The sequence below is a fragment of the Copadichromis virginalis genome, linkage group LG1, assembly GCF_057382275.1.
Source record: "Copadichromis virginalis isolate Kocher_CV1m ecotype Utaka linkage group LG1, C_Virginalis_male_GT1.1, whole genome shotgun sequence".
In the NCBI taxonomy this organism is placed as follows: Eukaryota; Metazoa; Chordata; class Actinopteri; order Cichliformes; family Cichlidae; genus Copadichromis; species Copadichromis virginalis.
This window is the reverse complement of record NC_140618.1, coordinates 20,829,745-20,857,009: the sequence shown is the minus strand read 5'-3', so window position 1 is coordinate 20,857,009 and position 27,265 is coordinate 20,829,745. Positions and strand designations below refer to the sequence as shown.

Sequence of the window (27,265 nt, the reverse complement as noted above, 5' to 3'; positions counted from 1 at the left end):
GAAACCAGGGGAAAATATGGATGGACGAATAAATATGATTTTTGGAGGGAAAATAAACAAAACGCACTTTACTAATGCAGAAATCTGAATCCTTTTTATTTACATTGTTGTGTGTTGACAGTTTGTGGGGAGTGGGGCTGAACTGTAATTGGTTTCTGAAGCTGGTGTGCTGGAAATAGCTTGAGAACCTCTGATTTAAAAAGGTTGAGCAAGAAAACAGAAATCTGTAGCACTTTGATTAAATGGTGTCTCCCTCTTGTGGCGAGTCCTGCCATTACAGCGATGCACATTCAATTATGTTCTCTCACATGCTCCATCTACTGTTGATGTGAGGCCTTTGCAGTCAAGGAGTTAACAGACTCATCCACACAGCAAAGATTCAAGTGAGAAAAATAAAAGGAAGCAATCTTTTTCAGATTTATTTAACTTCAATATTGCGTACATACAAAGTATCTAGAAAGCTACAAAATATCTACTATTGTCAAGAAGGCATCATAATGTTACGGAGCAAAGACAAGACCATATGCAGAACACAAACAGAGCAGAGCTTCTTTTCTCTCCTTTGCTCCAACACTTTACAGTGATGGATATGAAAAGAGATCACACATCTGTACCAAGAAAAGCCAAGATATAATTTTATAGAAAGCACCTTTTTACAAAGGGGGTGCTGAAAAAAATCTGCACACAAAACCCAAATATGTAAATGACAGTTTACATTTCATGAGCTATATGTCAAGAATCACTTTAAAGCCAGGTACCAGTACCTACTCTTAGCAAAAGCTGATATGCTTGTAGCTGCGATTCCTTGACTTGGCGCGTCCACTTTCCGGGGCAAAGAGTCCACCAGACATCCGTGCCATCAAAGGCGTCAGTCCTGCTGTTTTAGTGTTAAAATGTAAAAATGTACCAGCAGTGCAGCAGTAACATCATTACCATCTCACTGGGCTCGCAATATTACAGATAATGTCATCACAAAACCGGGTACGACTGTATACAAGTACAATAAGAAAACAGGAACATCTAACTGTAATCGATAAATGTGAACAGATACACAAGGTAAGCATAAAAGAAAAATAAAGTCCACAGTGTTCACAGAACTGCGGCAAAAATACTGAATCATTTAACTTTATCTGCACCCCCACCCCCACCCCACCCCAAGACATTGTCTGCAATTATTTAGAGCTTTGTTGATTAAACTACTTTAAGATGATTATAATTTCTGTAAGAAATAGTAAATGTTTTGAGTAATTATGATCCTTACAATGAAAGTATACAGATTTAAACACGTAAAACAATCTTAAGTTTCATTTTTAGAGTCTGTACTGTAGAATTAATATTAAATAAACATTATTTTTTCTTTTTTGTTCTAATGGATAAAAGCTCGTGTCGGTCCCTGCCTTTTCGCCATCACAGCTGTGACATTGTGAAACCATAATGCTTCCAAAAAAAGCCTCGTTTAAAAAAAAAAACTAACAAACAAAAAAAAACAAAAACACTTGAGCCTGCAAGTGTGCACGAAGCAGACAGCTTCAGTGTTTTTCTGTTGACATCCTGCATGCAGTCAGTGGCCGTTCAATATTAGACAAAATCTTTAACCTTAAGCGAAGAAATAGTTGGGTTTGAGAAATCAATTTACAATGTAATAAAAATGAATATCATTTATTTCTTCTCCTTAGTAACCATGTTCCCCTGCTGTCATTACAGTCCTTTGAAAGGCAATGTGGTGATTTGTTTCACTTATGTCTTATTTTTTTTCTTCTTCTTCTTCTTCTTTTTTTGGTCTGGCAACATTAAATTTATAATTTCTGTTTGATCTTTTTTTTTTAAGCTGGAAAATCTGAACCAAAGGCACTTCCTTGCTACCATGCAGGACACAACAATAATTGACTGCATCTCTGTATTTTTGGTCTTCTGCGACAGGAAAGGCAGTCAGTCTTTTTATAGTACACTCTTAGAGAAGGAAGGAAAAAAAGAAAGGCTGATATTTTAGGAACATATTACAGCGTTACAGGAAAAATAACCTGTTTCTGAGCTTAAATTTGCAAACATAATTGAATATAAGTGTACTGCCTCTTTAAAAAAAAAAAACCCCAAAAAAACCCCAGCAACAACAAAAACTGTATTTCTAGGAGTGTACCGATTTCGAGAACCGTGATTTCTGAGATGTGAAGATGAACCAAATAATACATCTGTAAGTTATTTCTGCCCGTCTCACACAAAACTAATTTTAGACTTAGAAAACAGGGTAAATGCAGGATAATGAGTATACTCTAAGGCACTGTACACTTAGGCTTTGGCAGATTTGAATTGTGATTTTTTTTGTTGTTGTTGTTGTCATTCATTTATTTTACACAACACAAACACAATGTAGAGATCACAGTTTTAGTGGCATCTTTTGGAGTTCACATACAGTTTGTACGTGTTTAAGGCTCGGCAATCAGCGTAGGCCACAGAAACATGTGAACATAGTGTGACCATGAAGGCAGCAACACTCTGGCTTGGAGTTATCACACGGCGATCCCAGAGTGTTGGGTGGGGGGCAAAACCACAGCATGCTGAACGACGCATTGCTGTCTATGATTTTGTAGTGTCTCGATAGGTTAAACAGTTTTTTAGTTTTTCTTTTTTTAAAGCGCAGAATTAACAGAATAGACGCAAGCATCACTAAGGCAAGCACAGGAAGGGAAACAAAGTGCTTTCTGACCAGATACGAGTCCGATTAGAGTCATTTTAGCAGGACTCACATATTTAAAAAAAATAAAAATAAAAAATTCTCATGGCCATTGTCAGAGAAACGATTTGTTTGCAGCGCTGAAATGCTTAGCAGGCGGTGAGACTTCCTACATTTACGGAGCGGATGCAGGCAAACTGTAGTGTTTTCACAGTGCATTCATTCTGGTGTCTAAAACTTGGGAGTGCTTCAACAGGGATAAATATTACCGAAAGCTCAGTTGTTGGCGTTCTTATGTAGTAATTTCGCAACCACCTGCTTTCGGCCACTGCACGTATAGTGTTGTTCTGTTTCTTTGGAAAGTTTAACAGCTGTGTGTGTTTTCATGTCTGCGTATCTACAGTATGTATGCTCACAAATCATGAAGTACAGACATACAAAACAGCCTCAAACATATTACACAGAACGCAACCATGCCGCTGATAGAAAAACAAAAAAAGGCCCGTGTCCTTTTGTCTTTTTTTTTTTTCCTTAGTCTACATTAACAAAGCAGAAAAAACCGACACACACATTTTCATTTACCAAACACATCCAGGAAACTCTTTAAGGATGGCCACATTTATACCCGACAGAGACCAACATATTTAAAATTCCCATATTCAAACATTAAAACAACTGTACCGCAATTCACAGCTGCAGTCAAATAACAAACACTTATATTAAAACAGATTTATAACAACGACTCCACCTGATACCTTGACCAAAGAGCGTTGTAGGTATGACTTTCGTGTAGAGGCACTGCCACTTTTGTTTTGAGGTTGGTAAGTCTATGAAAAGGAGGAGCTCCAAGCGGATTCATTCCTTCACCAGTCTGTAGATGTGATGCTGCGCGCCGTGCTCACTGTTCGAAACTTCAAACACGCACGCCATACATAGCAACGTCTCCTGGGTGTCCCTGTTTGTCACCACCTGCAAGAGAGAGCACTTACTTTAGAGGAGAAGCGCTGCACAGCGGGAAATAAACAGAGAAATGGATGCAGCAAAGGATGGTTACCGAGTTTGAAGACGTGGACGGGAAACTGAGCGAAAAGACAGACGCATGCATTGTTAGAGTTCTGAAGCTGTGTGTGCGCGCACGGTTAAATGTTCAGTACCAGTTTAAAATTGGCCAGGAGAGCCACATTTTTTACTCTTTTATTTACAGGAGGTTTTAAGTGCAATTTAAACTCTCTATCGAGGGAATATGTTTTATATATACAACTTGTTAACTCCTGTTTGTTAGGCTGTGGGAAAGTGAGTTGTGTTTTTGTTTTGTTTTTTCCAAAGTAACTTTTTGTCTTTAATTTGATCCAGTCTGAAGTTTCAGAGCTCTAATGTGAAGCTGTCACCTTACAAATAAACAGCATCACTGAGAGCGCACACTCAGCAACAAAAATAATCAACTCGAATTAAAACGTTTATTCTACCGCTCTCTATGCTAAATCCCAAGATGAATGATTTTAGCAGCGTTCATTTTTTTTGTCTCATTGGCAGCTGTGCTGGATTTTACTGTTATTTATAGATTTTTATCGCCATTTTATCAGGATCATCATCTGTTAATGTCTCACTGTAACTCATAGGAATCATTTTGGGTTGAAAAGTCATATGATGCATGGAACCAACTTCATCTCCGATTATAGTTTTAGGTTTTGTCAAGCCAACGAATGCAAAAAAAAAAAAAAAAAAGCCTTCAAAGTATCCATTGGATAATTACTGCAGTGATTAATATGTTTCAGCTGGGAGCAGATTATTTAAGTCTGATGCAGTGAACAGCTTCTCACTTCTTAAACAATCATACTGGAAAAGATATTAAGTGATCAGCAAAAAGATGTTACTGCCTTTCAGAAGGGTCGAATGACTGAGCTGAATCAAGCAAAACCACTGAGGAGATTGCTGTTACTTCTTAAATTTAGTATAAGCACGATTAAAACCTGGAAGGGCAACAGTGGGGAACAATCATCTCTGAGGAGGAAATGTGGCTGGAAAAAAAATATCTTGAATGATCAGAGATCATTTACATGTTTGGTGACATGAAATGATTAAAAAAATATATAAATCAACAGTAGACTTCACAGCTACTGTATGTTTAAAACCACTTCCCAGTTGGAAAGGTCACATTCCAAGATAACAATAACATCGGGCTCAAATTGTGAACAAAGTGGTTCAGGGAACATTAGACATGATTTTCACACATGGATCGGACCGCCACAGAGCCCAGACCTCGAACCCGTTGAGAATCTTTGTGCACATACTGGGAGGAGACTTTTCACAGAGAACCAATTCTCCCGTCATCAGTACAAGACCTGGAAGAATTAATGCAATTCTGCATGGAAATAAATGGCATGACACTACATAGGCTTTGCATAAGGAGGTAAATGTGTCGAATCACCAAACCTACAGGTGGGTCCAATCAAATATAGAGAGAGTGATTTCAGAGCATCCTCGTCTTTATCATCCAAAAAAAAACCCCCAAAACATTAAAGCAGAGTTGAAAAATTCTGACAGAAATTGACTAACAAGTAATGTTTCATGAAGTCTCTCTCACGTTTTTCCATTTCCATCTTACTGTACAGAAAACTTTCTACAACTGGTGTTGAAATGGAGGGAACTTTGGATGCCTCAGCACATACGCTACATTCTTTAAATACCAGCTTATGAAAGGGAATTCATTTATGCACGTCTTTTGTGCACAGGCATACTTTATACACTAAACTCTTGGACCTTGATTCCTGATATCAACTAATCTTTGAATATAAACATGTTATTTAAGGGGGAAAATGTGCAGAGCAGATTTTAATAATATCTAGTAGCATAAATTGAAACATCATGTTTCAGTAAAACCTGAGCATAGTGTTGAGCCATCCCTTGTTCTGCACAGGCCAAAATGGAACAAGAAACCAACTAACCCTATGTTTTAGGGAGAAATACACAAAATTTGCTGCAGCTACCATTTTCCCTCTATTAGGGTTACTTTGTATTCATACTGGGCACAATGGAAAAATCTGAGAAATGAAAACACAACATTAGGATTCAGCAAGAAGCAGAAGAGACAAATGTGCTTAGAAAATTATATCAATCTGTGAAACATATTTTCGGATCCTTCTTCCAGTCTTGTGCTACTTATATGTCTTAAAAGAACTGCCACACTTTTAAAAATAATCATGTATTAAGTCTGACATGAATCATGAGTTTATTTAATGATTAACACACTAAGATGGGTTTTTTGGGGGAGGGGGGCTGCTTGCACACCCCTTGGCCTGGGTGCTTTCTCTGCAGTGGTGAATGACACTTTAAGACCCCATGTGATGCCAATAACAGGGTTTCCTGCCCTCTCTTATCCTCCCTTTCCCCTGCAGATAATGAGGGTCCTCACACTGTGTTTCATCCCCTGTGGAATGAGAGGAATGTGAATCCAGGCAGAGGAACACATCTCAAGGCCCAGTGAAGTCCCCCCACCGCCCCCACTCAGATTTTTTTTAAAGCCAGCTGGAGCCACCAGCACATCCTGACAGCAGCAAGAAAAACACTCCCAGAGAGGGACGTCGCCCACTCAGGTCAGTGAGGTGATTACCAATAAGATAGTGAAGTTCTCCAGCACACTGTTCATCATATACTTCTCCGGCAGATGTTTTAGCTTATGGATGAAGTTGATCATGTATTCACACATGGGGGATCGACTTATCCGGTAGACAAAACGTCCATTTTCAAAGCGTGCATATTCAGTCTGAGGGGAAAGAAGAACAAGCAGCGCACATAAGAAATGTAAAACACACAAACAAACCCCAGGAGGTACAGTAAAAAATCCTGCTTCTCATTTTAGTTCATACCTCGACTTTCTCCACAACCTGCTTGCCAAAGGAGCAAACTTTTGTCGAACATGTGATGGTCATGTTCTCTGGACTCTCATACTGACTGGTGACGCCATAGAAAGATCCGGTATCATCTTGAATGTTGCAGTTTAAGTCAGCCTGAGGCAAAGAAAAACAACAAACACTGAGCTTCAGAGAACATTTTCTTTTTGTTACAATGTCTTTTTGTACAAGTCATTTAAAAGAAAAGAGATGAACAGTTTTAAATGTGTTTTCTACTGAAATGAAAGGCTTGGAAGAATACTTGTACTGACAGAAAGTCCAAAGGGTTGCTGCTTTTGCATAAGATTAAAAAAATCCTCATAGAAAAATAAGGCTGAGAAGCAACATTTAGAAGAAGGCAACCGTGTTTGTGCCCCGATCAAAATCAATAGGGAAAAGGAACAAACATTAAAATATTTAATGCATCCAAACCCTTAAAGAATTGTGCCATTTAATGACATTTTAATACCAAAATGGAAAGTTTAGTAGTTTAAAAATACTGGATCTCTAAATACTATTAAAATTAAAATAAAACACACCTATAAGATTTTAAAAACATTTTTTTTACCAATACCTTTTTCATTTTAAAGGATTAAAAGCCAAGATGGTGCATATGAAATTGAAAAATGCCACTTTAAAGATGACCATGTTTCCAAGTAATCTTAAAGCCAGTTTTGGCATTTCTGTGAAATTATTAACTGTATTAGAGATGTGGTTCAAACACATACCAATTCTAAATAGGTTACCATTTAGAACTAAAGATAATAAAGTACGTGTTTGGAGCGCTTCAGTGACAAAATAAAGAGCGCTGTACTCCAGGACGACATGGACATAAGAAATGGAAGAACTATTCAGAGGTGAATGAAATAAAAACTACTTGCATCACTGGGAAAATTAAATTAAAATAATAACAACAATAAAAAAATATAATAATACATTTTAAATATGTTAAGTTATCTGGATTTAAACTATAACTGCTCTTCTTAAGCAGTAAAAAAGTAGATTACAATTCAATAATTACTTTTTTTTTTTTACATACACCACTTCCAGGAGTTAGAGAGAAGCAGAAAGCTCTTCGTGTTTTTCCTCCATTGTGCATTCTCAACATGCACATTCAATCGACTGCCCAGAAACCAGAATGTCTCATTTTGTTAAGTGCCTCGTCTTTTCTTCTTCCCTCTTACCCTGACTGCACACACGAGAAAATGAGAAGAGGGGTCCAACATTTGTGCTTTTAGCTCCATTTTTGGTCTCTACCAACTGCTGAAAGAAGTATTTAGCTTTTTTGTTACAAGACGATTGAATATGTTTACCAGCTGCTGATAAATATCTCATACGAGATACGGATGATTTTTATCCATAGGTTTATCTTTACATCCATCCATTTCCTTATGATTTTCCAATTCAGGGTCTTTTGGGGGGGGGCTGGGGCAACCATTCACACATGGAGCCAATTTAGATTAACTAATTAACGCAACACGCATGTCTTTGGACTGTGGGGAGAAGCCGGATTACCCAAAGAGAACATGCACACTCTACACAGCTGGCCAATGGATTCAAACTCAGGACCTTCGTGTTGTGAGGCAACAGTGCTTCCCCAACGGCACCACCACGCCACTCTGTATTTGTCACTTGAATAAAAACATCTCTTTAACCATTACTAGAAATATTATGATGGTGTTCAGATATTAATTCAAACATTTTGACATCATTTTATACTGTAAGATGTGCACAGTCGGTCATGTAGCTTTCTGAAACGGCAAACATCTGTCTGATCAGGGCTGCTGAGCCCAGCCGTGCATATCGCATAAAAAATGAGAAGATCCCGGCCACATCTGAATAAGCATGTTAATGTGCCCATATTGGAAGAAAGATTCTAAAGAGGATTAAATGAAGTTACGTTAAAAGACTGATTTACAACGTTGAGCGGGTCTGCTCGTGGAGGGCAGCCTCTCTGTGCCCTGAACATCCTGTTCATTACGGACACAAAAAGGGGAGACGTCCTCCTACAACATTCTCCTCCTTCATTAAGCAAAGCAGTTATACATTCATTATTGTGCAGATTCTGCCTTTCATTTGAAATTTAAATTTGTCGGTCACTTCAAAAGGAATTTGAGGGGACTTGGTCCAAGTGCATACGGCCCTACTTTGTTTGCTGCCGCTAGTTAGCATTTTGCATCAGGGAGGAAATGCATGCAATGTTTAAACAGCCATTAGGAGCACAACCAGGTCACTCCATTGTTTGGAGATATTACACTGAATTAGTGGGTGCTTTGATCAAAAGCTCTCCTGCTATGCAAGTCCAAATATAGCAGAGTGCATTCTGCAAACATTGAGAGCAATCTTCTCTGTGTAGACTGATTACACCCAATCACTAAGCACGAAGCAGAACACACTGTTACTAAACAGGATTGTTTGATCAAATTTTTCACAATGCGCAAAAGGTTACAGTGAAATTAATACTTATGTATGGAGAGCCTAATCAAGCTGCAACAAAGCATTTTTTTTTATCAGATACTCATCTTCTCATCAGCATTGCTTATAAATTACACTCACCCAGAATTTTATAAGGAAGAAGGAATTCTGGGGGCCTTTTGCATACAGCTCCTTCAGTCCGCCTTTCTTTTCTGGAAATTTATCGTAGATCTGACGAATGTCCACCGACTCCAGCAGGGCGTCACTGTAGGAATGATTCGTCTGCCCGATGTGCACAAACAGGTGTTTGTTGTACTGCAAGAGTAAAATGAAAAATGAATACAGATGGAAACTTGTATTAAAAAATAAAAAAGATGAAACTATTTAAAGTCGGATTCTTTTGTTTTGCAGCGTGAACTCAATAATAGTGTGCGAAAAAACCCATGCAAAAGGAGCGCGTATCAATATTCACAAAGTCATCAGCACAGAAGAGTTTACTGAAGCAAAATAAGCCAGATCTGATGTGCCAGTCCTGAAGTAATCATCGCAATAAGCAACTGGTAGCCAGGATTAGACTGATAATGCACTGGGATGAGAAACAACTCTCTGCAACATCGCTTTTTTATTAGTCACTCGAAATAGTTTTGAGCAACTTTCCTGTTTTATGACATACAAATGAGGTAATAACATTTATGTTTCACTAACCCTCAAAATAAACTGATCCCCTCATTTGTATTAAACAAAGCTGCTTCAGCCACAAATTATGATTGAGCAACTGTGCAAAACGATGTATTTTCTAAACAAAAACATTTTTCGTAGACAATCTTACCACCTTTCCTCACATGAAAATCTAAAAATGTTTCTACCTCAGCCAAGTTAAAATGATAATACAAAACAAAAGTGCTTTGGTCATTTCTTCCCTATTTGATTTGGTCAATTTTTTAAACTTTTAAATGAAAATATCTGAATTTGGTTTGACAATGTGAATAAAAATTAGGGCCAGTTAAACCTCAAACCTGTGATGGAGAGCCAAAAGTAGATGAAAGAGGAGCAGCGAATCACAGAAAAAACATTTTGTTTTCAAAGGTTTGTTGCCCTCTTTGTGACCGTCTGAAACTCTGCTGCACTTCAGTGTAAAAGCTCACAGAATGGCGTCTCCGGCACACAGCCCCGAGTGCAAATGCAATATTTTTAAGCCTCAAGTTGCATTTAAGATTAAAGGCTGTTCCTGTGTTATCAATGCAAAAGACTATTCACTAAAATGAAAAACAAACATATTGTTAAAGAAATCAAAACATACAAGGAACTGATTAATATGCATTCATTCATTATTTCTGCAGGTCTCCGTGCCTTGCATCAAGCCAGCCTTTTGCCCCTCTCAGCTTGTTTTGGCCTCTTCTCAGCTGACTCTCTGCCTGGGAAAATGTCCCAGTGTATTCATAGAGGAAAGGACTGGGTGATAAGAGGTGGGAATGAACACCAAGAGATAGTGAAATTTCATGCTTTGGTATAATGCTTTCACTCACAGAGTCTGGGTCTCTCTGCTGCTCTAGGAAGGCAGAGAACTCCACCAGTCTGAGTTTAGATGTACCGATGGAGCGGCCCTGCCATGCTGGCGCCGTGGGTGCTGGAGCTGCTGTGGGCTCGAAACCTGCAGAAACACCAGAACAACAAAATATTCATCTGTTCTGCTGGTTGTTTTCCCAGCAGAGCATGTGCATGTTCTTTCTGAAACACTAGTTCACATTAACCTCATTTCATCAGGTTTGTTTATGACAAGAAAATTAATTTAATATCTTAGTGCAGATTCACAGAAATCTGACGTGCTTGATTTGGAAGGAAATGCATGCTCTATAATATTTCATTCATCTCTAAGGAGACATCTCCCAATTTAATTTTTTTTATAGACAAAAAAAATTCTGTGGTGAATTTAAAAGATATTTCAAAATATTTCAAAACAGAAATAATGACAGTGTACCACAGATATTACATTTTTATTGGATTAAGGAATTAGGGTCGAGATATCTGAAAAGACATTTGAAAAACAAGTTACAAAGTTCATCTTTGAATGTTGCATGTTTTATAATTAGGTAAAGTCTCACTTGAAATTGCTGTCGTGACTGCTGGCTGGATGGGATAGGGTTGCTGGGTGAAAGGCTTAATACTGGAACAAAAAAACCAACAGTCATTAGGCAAAAAATGGTTTCCTTTTTGTTTAAAGAGCATTTATTTATTTCCTGAAAAAGTTGGTTCAAGGTTTAAAACTTACTCTTGCGATGATCCTGGCTGACCAGCTGAAATCATACCCTGCCATAACTACAGAATTAGATGTATAAATAGACAAGAAAGAACAAGCAACAAAGAACATCCAATTGTGAGCAGCTGTTAGTGACAAGATCAGAATGGCTCTGAGCTCCATGTTCAGTGTATGTAGTTATCTTGACTACCACTCCTTTTGATCATGTGCTTATCTGATAGGGGCAGTTGTGCAAAGCTGTGGTGTGTAATGTGATTTGGCCTGGGTTTTTGGTGTGGTTGGTCCTATCGGTGCCCTGGGTGAAGCTGGACAGGATGGATCAATAGCGGGGTGCCGGCAAGGCTCTTACCCCTGCTCCAGGGAAGGCTGGGCGAGGGATGCCTGGCAGGCCGAGCTTGTTGTGAATAGCCGTGGCAGAGACGATCTGAGCTGAGGACATGGAGGCCATGCTCTGGAGGGCTTTGTCCTTCACGGCTTGGTCCTTTAACAGCAGTCACAAAAGGCTTAGCACTCGCACAGAAGGGAGAGGAGGGGTGTGTTGCAGAGGTAGCACAAACGAGACTCTAAACAACACACTGAAAGCACGGCTGACCTCTCTCACAACAGCGAAAAGCAAGCAGGTTAAAAGAAGCAGCACTGGCATTTCTATGCTACATGCAGGCTTTATTTCATTATTTTTTTAAAGTTATGTGCTGACTGAATTCCAATATACCGTAGCTAGCAGTGGTATGCACTTAAATGAAAGTTTGCCTGTTGACTAATCTAGTTTTTTAAAAACTCATTCAGAAGTGCTTTCCATCAAGGCTGCATTTGTGTGCATGTCAAAACACATCACGTCTAAACACAAAGAATTTTTCAACTAAAACTGAAGGACACAAATCCCACTTGGTTAATAGTTTTTTTGTTGTTGTTGTTTGTTGTTTTTTTCACAACTCTAGTCAGTTCCTTTTCTTTAATCTTTGTAAAAGAGGTTTTTGAAATTTTAGGGATTTTATTGTGAAATACAGGGAAAACCTGTATTACATACTACATACTTTCCGCTACTTTGGCCGAAGTGTTTTCATCAAATAATGCTAAACGTCTCATACTGCAGCAGACTGCACCCATACACACTGGCAAACCCATGCAGACTCACTGGTGGCAGAAGCTACAGGTAAGCATGTTGGCAGTACATGCTGACGGAGCAGAGTCAAGCTACAGTATGCTCGTAGCATGATGACACACGGACACCAATGAACACTGCCAGCCGGTGTTGTGTTACTGTGGCAGGAGCGGAAATGCAAAACTAGAAGCTGAAGGGCAAGGCAGGTCCTAACTGAAGCAGACACGGTGTCACAAGCAGAAAACAAAATACTCACCATATTTGTAACCTAAATGCAAACAAACAAGGTTTTATTGGAAAATTGCAATTCAAACACTGCAGTTAATTCAAGAGCTATGTGTGAAAAAATATATCAGCAATACACCTTTAAATATCGGTAAAACACAACAAAGTAAATATCTGCTCTTCTTTACACAATACATGCACAGATGTGTAACTAACACTTAATCACAAAGAATTATGAAATTTGTATTTACAAATCATGTGGAGAAAGTCTTACGCTCTATTTTCACAATCTGATCAGTAGTCATCACTCAAGACAAAACAAGGGAACACTAACGTAATGACTGCAATTATACTAAAATGCCATAGACAGGACGAGAAGCAGCAGGTTTTGATGCCCCCCAGAATGAAGGGCACACTTGTATTTCTCTTCACCAATGAACTCTAATTTGCTTTAAATGAGAAAAGACAGGGATTCATACAAAAGCTGTCTGTTTTTCTTCAGACAGCCGCCTGTGCCCCTGAAAGAACAGGCATTCATGTGGCTAGCTGCCTGTCTGACTCTGTCTCTCAGTGTAAACGCGCGCGCATACACACACACACACACACACACACACACACACACACACACACACACACACACAGATTAATGAGGGGTCATTAATTCGTGTTGAATACTGGGAGTGGAGCAAAGTGTGAAAGTCAAAACGTATAGTCGGCTCCCCAAGAAAAGAAGAAAATGGCACATGGGTGGAGTGTCCTTTGATATACAAGCATTACTTCATAAAATACCTTAAATTACAGGTCAGTATTATTCAAGATTACTTCTTTCACAATGCTCTTCTCCCATTTTAATGTGCCATTCTGAAAAGCTTTCTTCAGCGATTTTAACAGATTTCACTATTTCTGAAACAACTGACGAGAACGTTCTGAAATGACGACATCTGAACTGGGAGGAAGGAAAGCGACTGACAGCCATGGCATTGTGAGAGCCTGGAGTTATCAACAGATTGAAGGGAGAACAAGAAAGCAGGGGGGGGGGGGGGGGGATTTCAGAAACAGCCAGCTTCACTGCCATTCTCTGCTCTGAATGTGCACCACTGAGTCTTTGACGGTGAGGAAAAGTTGGGTTACATTGTCAAAGGAAGCAGAGGTGTAATCTCTTCTTCATTTTTTAAAACACGGACTCCCGCCCCCTTTGCCATGCTGCCTTTTTTTAAAAATAAAGTCTGCTTAGTAAGAGATGTAAGCAGACCCATTTCCCCGCAGCTTCAGCTTCCAGCCACTCACCAAAACAGCCAATGCCAGCATGCTTCCCAACATGCACACACTTTGATTTAGACTTTAATAGAGGAAAATTTGAGCCTGACCAGCCCCCCATCAAAAAAAAAAAAAAAAGGGCAGACCATTGTTATTATGACCTAGTACGGAGTATGTGTTGTTGCACTACTACAGAATTTGTCATTACATAAAGACACAGTAACACATCGGCTCTTTGAACAAAATATTAATCAATCTACAAACGTTGATGCAGGATGGATTTCCACAGATTTTATGTAGTTTTCTATGAAAATGTGGTGAAATGAAAAGGATTCATTCCTTTTCATTTCACCACATTTTCATTTACATCCAAAATCACTCAAATTTAATCAAATTTGGTACATATGTTAATGATTACCCGGACTACCTTATACATGCGGCGACAAGTTTGAAATTCCTAGTTTGAAATTCCAGACGGTGAACATTTCCACTGTTTGTTTGTTAGCTTTTAGCTCAAAGCTAGGCTCTAGTCACACAGGCCTAGACACTAGTCACTAAGAAAACATGTATATTCCTCAACTGCTAGCAAGTGGTTGATGGAAGTTGCTGGCAGCTAGTACAAATTGGCTGCAAATAGCTATATAGTGTTGCACCAAAAATCTCCTTGTAATTGCTTTGATTGCTAGAAGGCATTGCTGCAGTCACCTGCAGGCTGTATGGTCAACTTTTCTATAAACGCTTGCCACCTACTCCCCAAGTCGTAGTGAAACTGTAACAAGTGCGATGCAGACTAGACATGAAGAAAGTTCGCCTTCATTTTAAAAGTTGTGCCTGTTTAAATGTATTGGTTGCAGCAGAATGGTGCAACTCTTTACTTTAAAGGCAAATCTTCGTTATCCGGTTGATGTCCCACTCTAGTGTTTCACACCAGTGAAACTGTAAAGTACTTACGAGTGTTTGGAGACAAGTCTGTGTTTCTTTGTGTATTTTATGCTTTGTATGTACTGGCTAAGAAATGTAGTTTTAATTAATTTTATTTATTTATTTTTAAAAACTTTTTCAATTTCAGCAAAATTACCTAGAAAAATCCAGTTCTGGTCAGGCTCATGACTAATAAAAGATTAAACATGTAGGATCCATATGTCGGACTATTTTTTGTTAATTTAAATCGCAAAAGCATGTCTTTATATATTTATACAAGATCACGGTTATTTTGTGCAGCTGCTCTCAAAGCAAAGGCTGGTGATGAAAGAATTAATGTCATTGAAACCAAGCAGACAGGACAGTGACAGCATGTTTGGGTTAGAACGAGTGAGAGATGGTCAAGAAAGTGAGTAAGTGAGATTAGAAGGGCTGAACAGAAAAGCAGAGGATTTGGGTTATGGGGGGAATCAGAGGATCAAGCATTCACTCTGTCTCTACAGGAAACAGAAAGTTAAGATGCACAGCAACCAAACAAGCCCAAAAGCAGAAAAGCGCATACCTTTAGCTTGGACTGAAACTCACGAGATTTCCTTCTGGCAAGAACCTGAATGTGACTAGACACCTGCGGAGTAGGGGAGGGGAGGAAAACAAAGGAAGAGCCTGTAACCATGGCAATGAAAAGCCCCCTGCAACTGGGCAAAGCCAGACGTACCTTAATGGCAGCTTGGATTTCTCGAACTTTCTTTCTTGCTAAGACCTGTATGTGACTAGACACCTCCATTTAAAAAAAAAGAGAAAAAGGAAAATAAAAAAACAGGAAAACCCAAAAAAGTACAAAGTGGATCACACATGTCTTTGTTTAAAAACACTTCAAGAAGATAAGGTGTATAACAGAAGCATCTTCAAACCACACACCAAGCTAACAGCCAATAAAGCGTTATGCTGTGTTGTCGTCACTTAAGTGAACTGATTAAGGAGGATGCAGGCCCCTTTAGCACACATTAAGAGCACACAGATGTGATCTGCTGTGTGCTGAATGAAAATCGGCTAGTCTAGTATCCTTGTGGGAGCTGCGAAAGGCATTTCACTGGCCAAGTTTATCTACGATGTCTATACAGTTCAAAATGATTTTATACTCTCAAATGAAACATTCATCAGTAGCCGTCTGAAAGAGACCTAATGTGAGCTGATGACAGGTTTGAGAGGTAGATTTACATTCTCCTCTGGCACTTTTCATGCAAATGAAACCCAAGCTGAGTACCCCAACAAGGGAGTGATTTAACAGGAAAGTGTTTGGTTAGCTGAGAAGTCTTTACATTATTCACAATCTTTTACATGAGTTGGTGCTTAAACTGGAGCTGTAAATGTTAGTCAATCAGTTGATCACAGTCATCCCTCATTTTTTATAATTTCTGAAGCAAAAGAGCTAAACCTTCAGGGGTTTTAGTTCCTTCGATGGAAGAATTACATTCACATCAATTAGTCCATATATATTCAATTTAGTTGCAATAAAACAAGCTGGAGCTGGTGAGAAAAATGATCAATATTGCTGTTGGTGCCATGTTAATAACTAAATCAATTACTTTCATGCTGTACATGATATTTAAAGTAACATCATGCGTGTTTATTGGTATTGCTCGGCGCAAACAACCCTCTTTTTGTCCAATTCTGTGCCAAGAAGATGAGACACAGGAGACAAACCACACCTTTCTGGTCCAGACTGATCAATTCACACACAGTGATCGAATGTCATTGTAAACACTGACTTGTTTATCACTGTCATTCAAGTCAGTAGTCATGCAGGGAAGTTCCTGTTTAGAGGGAAGATCAGGGGCTTCGTAGAGTCACTAAAGCACCATTAAAACTATTCAATATCGTGTAGAGATTGGTAGAAATAAGGCCACTAGTACTACTACTAAGTTACTTTTAGCACAAGTGCTCACCACAGTGGTTAAGTCTGCTTATTTGACTGGGCAGAGTTTTTACAACAGACGCTCTGATGAAACCTCAAATGGAATTTGACAGTACTACTACATTTTCAATTGCCAAGCAAATGTGTTAACCCAATAACCAAAAAATAAGAAGCACAGTGGTGAAATAGTTAGCAGACAATCGCATAAAAACGGTTCAGTTTGGGCCTTTTTTTGTTGTGATTTTGAGTTTGCATGTGGTTGGTTTCTGCTGATTATTCCAGCTTGATCCCACAGCCCAGAGCCATGCATGGTGAGTTAATTGGTGATCTTGAATTGACTTTATGGATCTGAAAGTGTGTGGTTGTCTGTCTCTATGATAAACTGGCAACTCCTCCAGGGTGTACCCCTGCCTCTCCTCCTGTGACAGCTCAGATAATACCTGCTTCCACAACCCATAAGCAGTGTAGAAAACCTATATATTATTTATATATTTGCCTACATTTAGATGCATAGTGTGAAAACGTAATAATCTCTTCTTGCAACACAGCAGTGACAGGGAGACAGGGGATCTTTGTCAGCCCTAGAAATCTTATTGACAGTTAGCATAGCCTTATTCTCTGTCTTACTTTGTTCCTCTAAAACAAAGGCAGCAGTGTGCACACATTCAGATTTGACAGCCCTCTGACACTTATGTAACAGAGACGTCTCGTCTAACCTGCTTTCTCGTCCTCGTCTTGCCGGTCCGGAGCTTGATGTATCTCGCTATCAGCTCATTTCGACCTGGAGAAACCAGAAAATGAAGAGCAATGTAGATAAAAACCAACAAGAAGTATAAATTTCTGCAGTCTGAACACTTATCTGTAGAATTTGGTTGCTTCTGATTTTAGTTTTTCAACAATCAAACACAAACATGCTTATTAAAAAATAGATTTGAATTTAGGTTTTGGCAAAAACCAAACACTCAGATCAATCACAAGCAAAAAAAAAAAAAAAAAAAAGTAGCAGTTTATAATTAAAACTACCTCTTTAGGAAACACACACTTCCCCGGGCTTTCTTTAATTTATTTTTTTTATAGTGGGGTGGATTGGAGATTTCTGTACTTCACACAGTTGTTCAAATCTATCCTCTGTATCTGCATAATTACTGAAGAATACGTGCCACTGTTTAATAAATGCAGCTAATACTCTTAAAAACCACGGTATTGTACTTCTGAAAATAGAAAAATTTATGAAAATGTCAATCTGATGGATGTATACCTAAATTCATAGATAAGAATAAAATAACTTATGGTTGTAACTCTAAATATAAGAGTATGTGTACCTCCTAAACAAACCCCATCCAGTTTTTCTATGGCAACATCGTATGACATTAGCATGAATAAAGAAAACTCACAGCGGCAGCACCAAGGCCTTTAAAATTAATCTAATTCAATCTCATTCTCTTCAAAGCCTCATGCTTTGAAAGGAAACAGGCCTGGCTGTTCATACTATTACAGAAAATAATGGCAACTGAATACATTGGGCTTAAAACAGTGCTGCTCTGACTAAATTATAATTGAAGCATAGCTTTGTAGAGATTTCCAATTAACAACAGCCCCAAACATTCTTCTGCCCTCAGCTCTGCTCTAATTGCTGTCGCAATGCACATGACCCCTGCTTAGCCCTTTCATATGGTAATAACATGCCGCCAACCAAAACTATTACACAAATTATAGGTAAGGAGGCACTCTAATTATGTGTCCAGCTGTAACTAACCAATGCCATGGATTTGCTGTAGTTCTCTATGAAATTCAACGAACCCTCAATATAATGAAACATTTTTCTACCTTTCTTCCATTATCAATTAAAGGTCTTACTTTTGTTATGACACAATAGACCGCAGCATTCTGCAGATGTGCTAATCAGCCGTATCTAAGCGAATTAGGGAGGGAAGCCAATTTGTTAAGAGCAACGCACAGGAGGCTTCAAAATGTGATGGCGCACAAGTGTCAATCTTAGAGGTTTAAAGTTGAGACAAAGCCACATCGTGAAGGTTAGTGAAAGATATTTTTCTACCTATCTGTAATGACAAAGCGAAAGTCTTATTTTGAAAGGCATCAACAATTAAATAACAATAATAACAATTAATTCATTTGGAAAGTTTGAATTACAAGACTAAGAATGACTAACTGGTTTTACAAATTAATTAATTTATGCTTGATACAGAAGATCTTTTTTTTTTTTTTTTTTTTAAATCACAACTTCACACAACTCATTTAAAAGTTTTGTTCTGTTGTCTTGTATTGCCATTTCATTTCCATATCTTAATATTTAATATGGTTCTTTAACTTGTTGCTATCATTCTTTCTGTCACGGAGCAACTGTGACGATGTGATTTTCTCTGAGAATAATTAAGTAGTCTGATTCTGATTGATTAAAAACTTCTTAGATAAAATATTTTGTGATTTTTTTTAAAAACCATTTTGGCTAAAAAGAAAACTAATTAAATCATTTAACAACTGCTTTTGCTATAGTTTAATATGTAATAATAGACTAATCACTAATGTTTTAGCTCCACCATTTAGTTATCAATTATTATCAATCATACCTTTTTAAACTAAAAGTTTATATATGAATTAATCGGAAGTTGAAATGAATGACTAAAACTGGCTTATCATATAGCATTGTATAGCCTCTTGAATAATACAGTAAGAGACCCAGCTTTGTAAGTTTAAATAGAAAGAAAAACATACTATTCAGCAACCAGAGCTCTTTAACACTTTAAAATACCCATCTCTGTGCCACACCTTCACATTTTGGTGCAAAGAGAAGCTTGTGATGTCAACCTGTAGTTTGTTGCTTGACCCTGAAGTTCTTTTCACACTGAACACTTTTGCAGCAGAGGCCCAAATAACCCTTGCTGTGTGACCTCACTCTACACATTAACAACATCTAGGGATTTACACATCCATCGTGTCTATCCAGTGTGCCTGCCGTGTAAACTTTATCAGATAAAGCAGGGACCTGCACTATTTTCAATAATTCACACACTGTGGCAGCACAACATGACAATACAGGCATTCATGCAAACTCCTGATTCCCAGATCAAAGCACACAAATGACCAGCTGAAAGCTTGCTTACTGTTGAATTATTCATTCTTTTCACCAGGCTGGAAAAAAAGCTCAGTGGGCCCTGGCTAGTCTGCGTTCTTTTTTTTTTTCTTGCTTGTGTTTGTGCTGCAAAACAATTGTTTAAAAAAAAAAAGAAGAAAAAAAAAAGTGACCCGTCCACATTTAGGACTAAAAACATTTTGGATGCAGCTCTGCTTTCATGCCTGAATTTCACCAGGTGCAATATTTTCCACAAAATAAAGAAAAAATGCTTTCCACAGGAGAAAAAAAGACTAATGTTTGAAGCAAATTAAAATTTGTGGGGTTTTTAGGTTGAGGATATGCTGATCCAATAATTTACAGCACTAACATTGATTTGGTAAATCCACTTTACAAAGCTAATAAACTGTTTAACTGAAGTCCTGTTATGTTAATTTAATTTGCACTGAGTTCACATGCATTAAGGGAAGTAAAGGCAATAAAGACTCCCTCTTGATTCTTCTGCTTTCAAGCACCCATCTCCAATGGGCACTGTTAATTTACATACACAGGTTAGAAAATGTAATACTTAAAACATCTGCTTACATTTCTTTTATGCCAGATTTGAAGATAAACAATAAATTTTATTTAAGATGTGAACCTTGTAGTTATTGTGTAGGATTTTCTTTTTTTTTAGTTTTTAAATCAGCCTAATGATTTTACAAATATTATTGATAGGACTCTGGAAATACCCAGAGGTGGAGATCTTTTTGTCTGTATGGATTCCTGTCTTTTTGTTCTTAGCATTATGAGTTTTGAGAGTGAGCCTCTAAGGCTTAAGTAAAGGCCTTGTAGCAAAGCTGCGAGAGGGCTAAGGAAATTAACTCTTTATGGGGTGTTTCTGTCAATCAAAGTAAAAAAGCAGAATGGCAAAAGGATTAAATATTTATAGCATTACCCCTGAGCAGATTTGTTCTGTTCAGCAGCTGGAGCCCTAAAACTGGTCAGAGTGAACCTTCCCTCTGAATCTGAATGACTCTGGAGGATCTGACACATATGAATGGCACTCCAGCAGAAGCCCCACAAAGAGATGGCGGCTCAACTTTCTCTGGATCGTCCCCAAGTAGCTGATTCCTCGTTCCGTCAGAAATCCAATTTGGCGCTCAGCAACCTTTCTCCAAGAACCTTCGGATAGACTCCCTCTTTTGTGAATAACAATGGGGTGCATTATCACAGTCCACTACGAACCAACCTCAGAAAAAGCAATAAAACTGCCACTTTTTAAATCAACATTTAAAGACTTAAACTTTACAACCGTAATAACAGTAATTGTGGTTAAAATGAATGAGCCCAGAATTATTTGTGAAACTAAAACTTAAATTCTGCCCTGATATATTGTTGTTTGTCTTTCATTTAATGTATTAACTTTACAGAAAACTAAAAAAAAAATAATTTTTTATTTGTGAAAATGTTTAACTCAGTTGCATACCAGTTACAGTTCTGGCCAAAAAGATATGAAATTTACTATTTTTCAGTAGAAGAAATCATATAACCAAATTCCCTTATATTTAATATTTTAAATAATTATTTAAACTGTTGTATGGTCGAATGTTAAAACCAATCACATGACGAATATAGCAGTTTAAGAAACTGAACACACTTCATAAAGCACTGTCCTCTGTGTCTCACTAGATTAGCTCTGATTAGCTTTAGAAAGAGTGAGCTTTGACACAGGCAAACATATTGATATGCCATTATCTGAGGTTGATATCTGTGGGGTTAATGAAACCAGTGTCTTGACATTTAAAGAAAGGTCCACAACGAGCACGACCATCAAAGACACAAACACTAAGATTCTGGCCGATAACGTCTTGTTATCTTCACTATTAACTCTAGCCAAAAGCAGTTATGTCCTGTACTAATAAAGTTGTGCTTCTGTGTGTGTGTGTGTGTAAAACTGAGAATAACAGATTTCGAGCATTAGTCAGATCAAATGTAAGAGCTGGAAGAGGCACTATGTGGCTTTTTGTTACATTATTTCATAGAAAAAATAATAAAAATCGATTCCCTCCTTCAGCCTTTTGATACAAAGTGCCTCATAGAAGAACATGAATGAATTTGTATATGCACATTTCAGGCTTTGCATTCTTTTATCCCACTGAACAAAGCAGTATTTACAGACACTTCTAGAATGTCATTCACAGCACTTGAAATCCAAACATCATATTTAAAAATGAAAGTCTATAGAAAAGCTTGAGTTCTAAAGGAACAGACAATAAAAACCGGTCTTGCTGCTTCAGAGAGCTGGATACTGGTGGATCACCAACACTTAAGTGACATCTGCACATGTCCAAAGTATCTCAACCTTATCTCTTACTTTGCCTCCAAACTGCTCAAGCTGAGCTTTCCTTCTGACTATAAATGCATAATTAATTTACCAAAACAGTGGCAAGTTAATTTCCTGTCAAGTGACTGGAGTGGTGAACTGACCAATTGTTTGAAGAATATTTGAAAAGCTTTTCTTCAAATCGTAAGGTTAAAGGAATTAGGATTATTGATATAAATGCAATGCAGAATGAGATGCAGACCTAATTTAAGGAGTAAGACAGTTCCTCAGCTAAAATTCATTTTTCAACTAACATTTGTCTTTAACCCATCCTATCAAACCAAACCAAAAAAAAAAAAATCCTTATGTCTAAACATAGTAGAATTCCACGTGATAAATGTTCAGTGGCAATCATAAGTACAGCAGTGCTGAATCTTCACTGGCAAATAAACATGAAGGTTTGTCATTGAATATATTACCATAACCTTTATTAACCTGTGTAACAAAAATACCAAGCTAATTTTAGTAATGGCATATTAAACATTTTTACCTGGCTCGATTGCAACCTCCCGAGGAGCAAGAACAATAGTTTACAGCTCTTTGTGAGTTTTTTCCCCTTCCTCTTTTTAAAAGCTTTCATTTCCTGTAACAGCACTTTCCCCCCTCTCTCATGGAGGCACAACCACAGTCACATCTGGCCCAGCACTTTGCCATGAAACAGCGGCGGGCTTGGCAGAGAAGCAGTCGGCAGACTGCCCACATGTGTGTGACTTCTACCACTCGACTGTCTGTGTTTAGCTAGGCCTTGACCAGGCAGCCTCACAGAACAGAAGGCAACACACAGTACTGACCAGCACATTACGAAGCTACATTAATAACATAGATTAAGGCTGTAAATTAGCAGAGGCCATATTAATAACACTGAAATCATCTCTCAGTGGATCTGTACGCACTTTTTCTTGTTGGACAATTATTTAAGATGCTTCACAGCTTTTGAAAGGTAGACTTAGCGCAAGAACAACTAGTTGATCAGCAATAAACCGAACACAGAATTACTAATCAATAGCATCTGTTGACAGCTTTTAATTGTCTCATAATTACTGTTTACATTAGCGGTTGGTGAAATAAGACATCTGGTAAAATCTTGTACCTTTTGTGAAAAAGGCTTGGGCGTATTTGACCAAATGATTAATGAATGAAAATAATTAGCTGCACTAACTGCATCATTCAATGCACCTCTTATTACTGACAAGCTATAAATCTTTCCATTAGCTTTTTGGATTAGTTAGTTATTTAGACTTCTACGCAGTCGTGTTTGTTTCCTTATGTGCACGTGTGTGCGCCTGTGTCGTGAGCCAACACAAAGGCCCCAGATTTCCTGTCATCTGTGATAGATGACTCAAGGGTCTCAGGCAGACATTAGCATCATAATAGACTAAACCAACAATATGAAGGCATTCGTCCCAGGTTTTGGGAATAGTAGGCAGGGGCAGGAAGCCTTTTACTTGAAATATCAATGGGAAACCACAGCTTGCCAACTGAAGGAGAACCTGAGACTTCAAAGAATAATTGACAGTGCCCTTTTTGCAGGGGAAACAGCATGCTATCAGTTTAGCATTATGTTAGCCCTTAGCGAGAGGTCAAAGACTAGGCACACAACCTCTGCGATAAATAATCTCAAAGGAACAAAAATCACACGCAACTGTTATGGCAAGAACACAATACGTCAGTTATGTAAGCTTAAACAATTACAACTAAATATAAAATGCCTGCAGCTGGCCAGACCTGGCAGGTGTTTCCTGAGGAAAGTGTTGCACCAACATTTACAAGTTTATTCCTGTCCATTTGATAACAATCCAGGTCACAGCTCTGCTGCAGTCGAGCCTTTTCAGCTATGAAGTCTCTTGTAGAAGACAGAAGATAATATCAGCTCATCATAACATCTGACTCCAGTCCACCAGCTGCTTGTACAAGTGCTTTCCCTCCCTGCATTGTTAGGCTCTCAGACTGGCAGTGCGAGTCCATAAGAAAGACTTCAAGGCCAGACACTGCATGCGTGACGCCACAATGATCGCAAACACTACTGCCATTCTCTGTGACACAATAGAAATCTCTCCTCCTCCTACACACTCGCACTGTCTCACAAACACAAACCATCCCAGTGCCTGTGGGCGAAAATGGAAAGCTTTAAGCTTCATCTTCTCATAAACTGACACTCCATGTATGCGTTTTATTTACTCACTAATTATGTAACAGGAAGTACACTGCACACAAATAAAAGGTGTTATTGTTGTAGTATACGCAATGTATTTTTGTTATGCTCTGGATTTGAACTTGTTTGAAATTAACACTTTCTTGATCCAGTGGAAGGCGATTATTATGGCAGTCTCTTAACATACTATAATTTACACATAGCAGTCTCTAAATTCTCTCATAAAACTCTCACAGGCTTTTTCAGTGCTGGCCTCACATGAACACGGGTGTTCCACCCATATTCACAGGAAACAACTCAATTCAGTCTGCATTTAGACAAGAAAAGCAGGGATGTAAAAATAAGAAAGCCTACAATTAAGAGCAATTCATTTACTTCAAAGCCTGACAATTTCTAAACTGACAGAGAGGCAAAACACTGAGTGGGTTTTCTATTTTATGTGACTTTATATAGTTTGATATGACCATTTGTTACACACTGAGGCACTGCTGAGAGTCTTAGTTCTTAAATGTGTGTGCTAATTTGAAATGGACTGAACCACCACTCACAACCACTAGCACTTTATATAGCCTCTGTAGGAATTATATCTCACTTATCTTAACTGCACTACTGTATAGCTCTGTGTAAATAATCATTCTGTACATTCGATAATTTTTAATCCTACAACTGTTTACAACTTGCATAGTTCCCATTTATGTATAGCTGTATATCTCAGATTTCTGTAAAGTTATTTATTTCATATTCTGTAGTTTTTCATATTTATATCCTGTTCATAGCCTGTACATAGCTTGTACTCACTACAGCCTGTGCATACTTATAGTTATAGAATATTCACAACATACTTCATACCGTGTACATTATAACATACCATAATAGACCCATTTCTGTAATATACTCACATATCTATATTATTGCTAATATATATTGTAATATATCTATATCACTAAAGCACTTCTGGATGGATGTAAACTGCATTTCGTTGCCCTGTACCTGTGCAATGACAGTAAAGTTGAATTCTATTCTATTTTACAGAAAAGGTGAATGACGTCTTGACTGGTTAAGAAAGTGTAAATGTACTTTGTGAGTAAATACAAAGGTTACAGACAGACAGACAGACAGATACACACATATATATTTACATAACTGTAAATTCTTTCACCAAATCTTGCAGTGCAAATTTTTCATAAAGTTGGAAAAATAAAATTGAGCTAATGTGTAATTTCTTTTCACCATTGTTGCTGTGTGAGAATATTAGGAGTATAGACTAAACTATTGGTCTGAAGCTGATCAAGTTCTGCCCGTGTGTGAGGAAAGTCGAGCAGGTCATACTATTATATTAGTGGACCTTCACTGCATTTGTGTTTTTTTCCTACTGAGCTGGTGAGTGAGGTGTATCTGGAAGTCCTGTAGCTCTATGTACTCTGTATGTTTGTTTGGCTTTTGGAAAAACCACAAATTCAATAAATGTAAAATTTCCCCTCTGCTTTGCCATCACACAGACCTTTCCTGCAGATTCCTGATCTGAAGTGGATTAGATGATCTTATCTTTGCACCATCCATCATGACTGTGGAATTTTACATTGATAACTAAAGAAGTCTGTAAAGAGTTTCTTAGCTTGAAAAACAGCATCTTGGTTTTAAAAGTTGCATACTGCCCTTCTTCAGCAGAGCCACACTCAAACTGTAGATGGAATAGAGTGATTTCAATTGCCAATAAACAACAACAAAAATCCTCCTCCCAGCCTGAACTAAAATACAATGTTCATATTCAACTTCTGCCATATTTGTGTTTACTCACTTAAGTCAAGTCTAGTCAATCACAGGCAGCTGTTCATGCTTTTAGTTTGACACTGGGGTGATTATTGACAGCAAGTCTTAGCATCCTAACGTACGGCATAACAACATGGTATGCAGGGTGCTCAGCTCCAGACAGGAAAGTACTGCAGAGGGTCATCAACACAGCCCAGAAGATCACTGGCTGCTCTCTGCCCAGCCTGGAGGTCACTGCAAACTCTCGGTACCTCAGCAGAGCTGGCAATATCATCAAGGACCACTCTCACCCCAGCAACCAACTGTTTGAACTATTACCGTCAGGCCGACGGTACAGGTCACATAAAACCAGGACAAACAGATTCAGGGATAGCTTCTTTCCCAGAGCTATCACCGTAGTAAATAAGCACAAAAACAACTGAACCTATTCCATACCGTCACTGTCATTATATTATGCTGCTATTCATACTGTCATCATATTAATGCTGCTATCCTGTATATATTGTACATACTATTGTTTGAGTACTTACGATTGTTTTTTTTGTACTTTTTATATTTTACATTTATATTTATTATTGAAACTTGCACCAAGGGAGTGGCACTCCAATTTCGTTGTACTCTGTACAATGACAATAAAGGCTATTCTATTCTATTCTATGTTAATAAGATGTCCTGGGTAATAACCAGCCAGCAGCTCACCTTTGCCCACAAAGTCAAAGCTGTATGTTGTTTCTTAAGCAACTTAAAGTTTTATTTCAAGTGCAGCTGACAAACCTTTTTTCTTTTATTGCATCTTGACTACGCTTCATGCAATCAATTGGGAATCGGTATGATCGACTGGCTGAGCACCAGTGATGACAAAGGGGAAAAAACAGAGCCCTTGATCCCCACCAAAGGCTTAGTTATGTTAGGTTATGCTCACTGTTGTTGTCATGCAAAAGAGTTACTACTGCTTCTCACGCACATCCCAATTTCTGTAACCTACATGAAAACTAGAATGACTGAAAGTACAAACCTGTGGCAGTTTTGTCTCTTTTGACACATTTACACTGCATCAGTGAGGGAACATAAGATTTCTAGAGACTGGTATGGATGAGACTTCAACTCTGTAGAAAAGGGCACCATTGCGTTTGAAAGATGTGCTTCCTGTTAACTACCTCTTCTTCAAATTTAAATTCAAATTCAAATTTTATTTGTCACGTACACAGTCATACACAGTACGATATGCAGTGAA

The 27,265-nt window shown here is 38.1% G+C and overlaps 1 protein-coding gene across 7 annotated transcripts in view; it reads right to left on the bottom strand.

The window, feature by feature from the left end:
* Positions 1–1,768: 1,768 nt before the first annotated feature.
* The window catches only part of tead1b (TEA domain family member 1b), a 50,285-nt gene continuing 24,788 nt past the window's right edge, over positions 1,769–27,265 (bottom strand). Inside the window, exons 4-15 of one of the 7 annotated variants that reach the window (XM_085454128.1) lie at positions 17,370–17,434; positions 15,454–15,516; positions 15,301–15,363; positions 12,592–12,603; positions 11,583–11,714; positions 11,246–11,292; positions 11,079–11,140; positions 10,503–10,627; positions 9,118–9,291; positions 6,538–6,678; positions 6,282–6,434; positions 1,769–3,640 (exon numbers count right to left, since the gene is read on the bottom strand). In XM_085454128.1, coding sequence (XP_085310254.1) covers positions 3,527–3,640; positions 6,282–6,434; positions 6,538–6,678; positions 9,118–9,291; positions 10,503–10,627; positions 11,079–11,140; positions 11,246–11,292; positions 11,583–11,714; positions 12,592–12,603; positions 15,301–15,363; positions 15,454–15,516; positions 17,370–17,434 — 1,151 coding nt within the window. In that variant the 3' untranslated portion in view covers positions 1,769–3,526. Of the gene's footprint in view, positions 3,641–6,281; positions 6,435–6,537; positions 6,679–9,117; positions 9,292–10,502; positions 10,628–11,078; positions 11,141–11,245; positions 11,293–11,582; positions 11,715–12,591; positions 12,604–15,300; positions 15,517–17,369; positions 17,435–27,265 lie in introns of all 7 variants that reach the window. The other 6 variants (XM_085454111.1, XM_085454136.1, XM_085454141.1 and 3 more) reach the window with 6 other exon arrangements.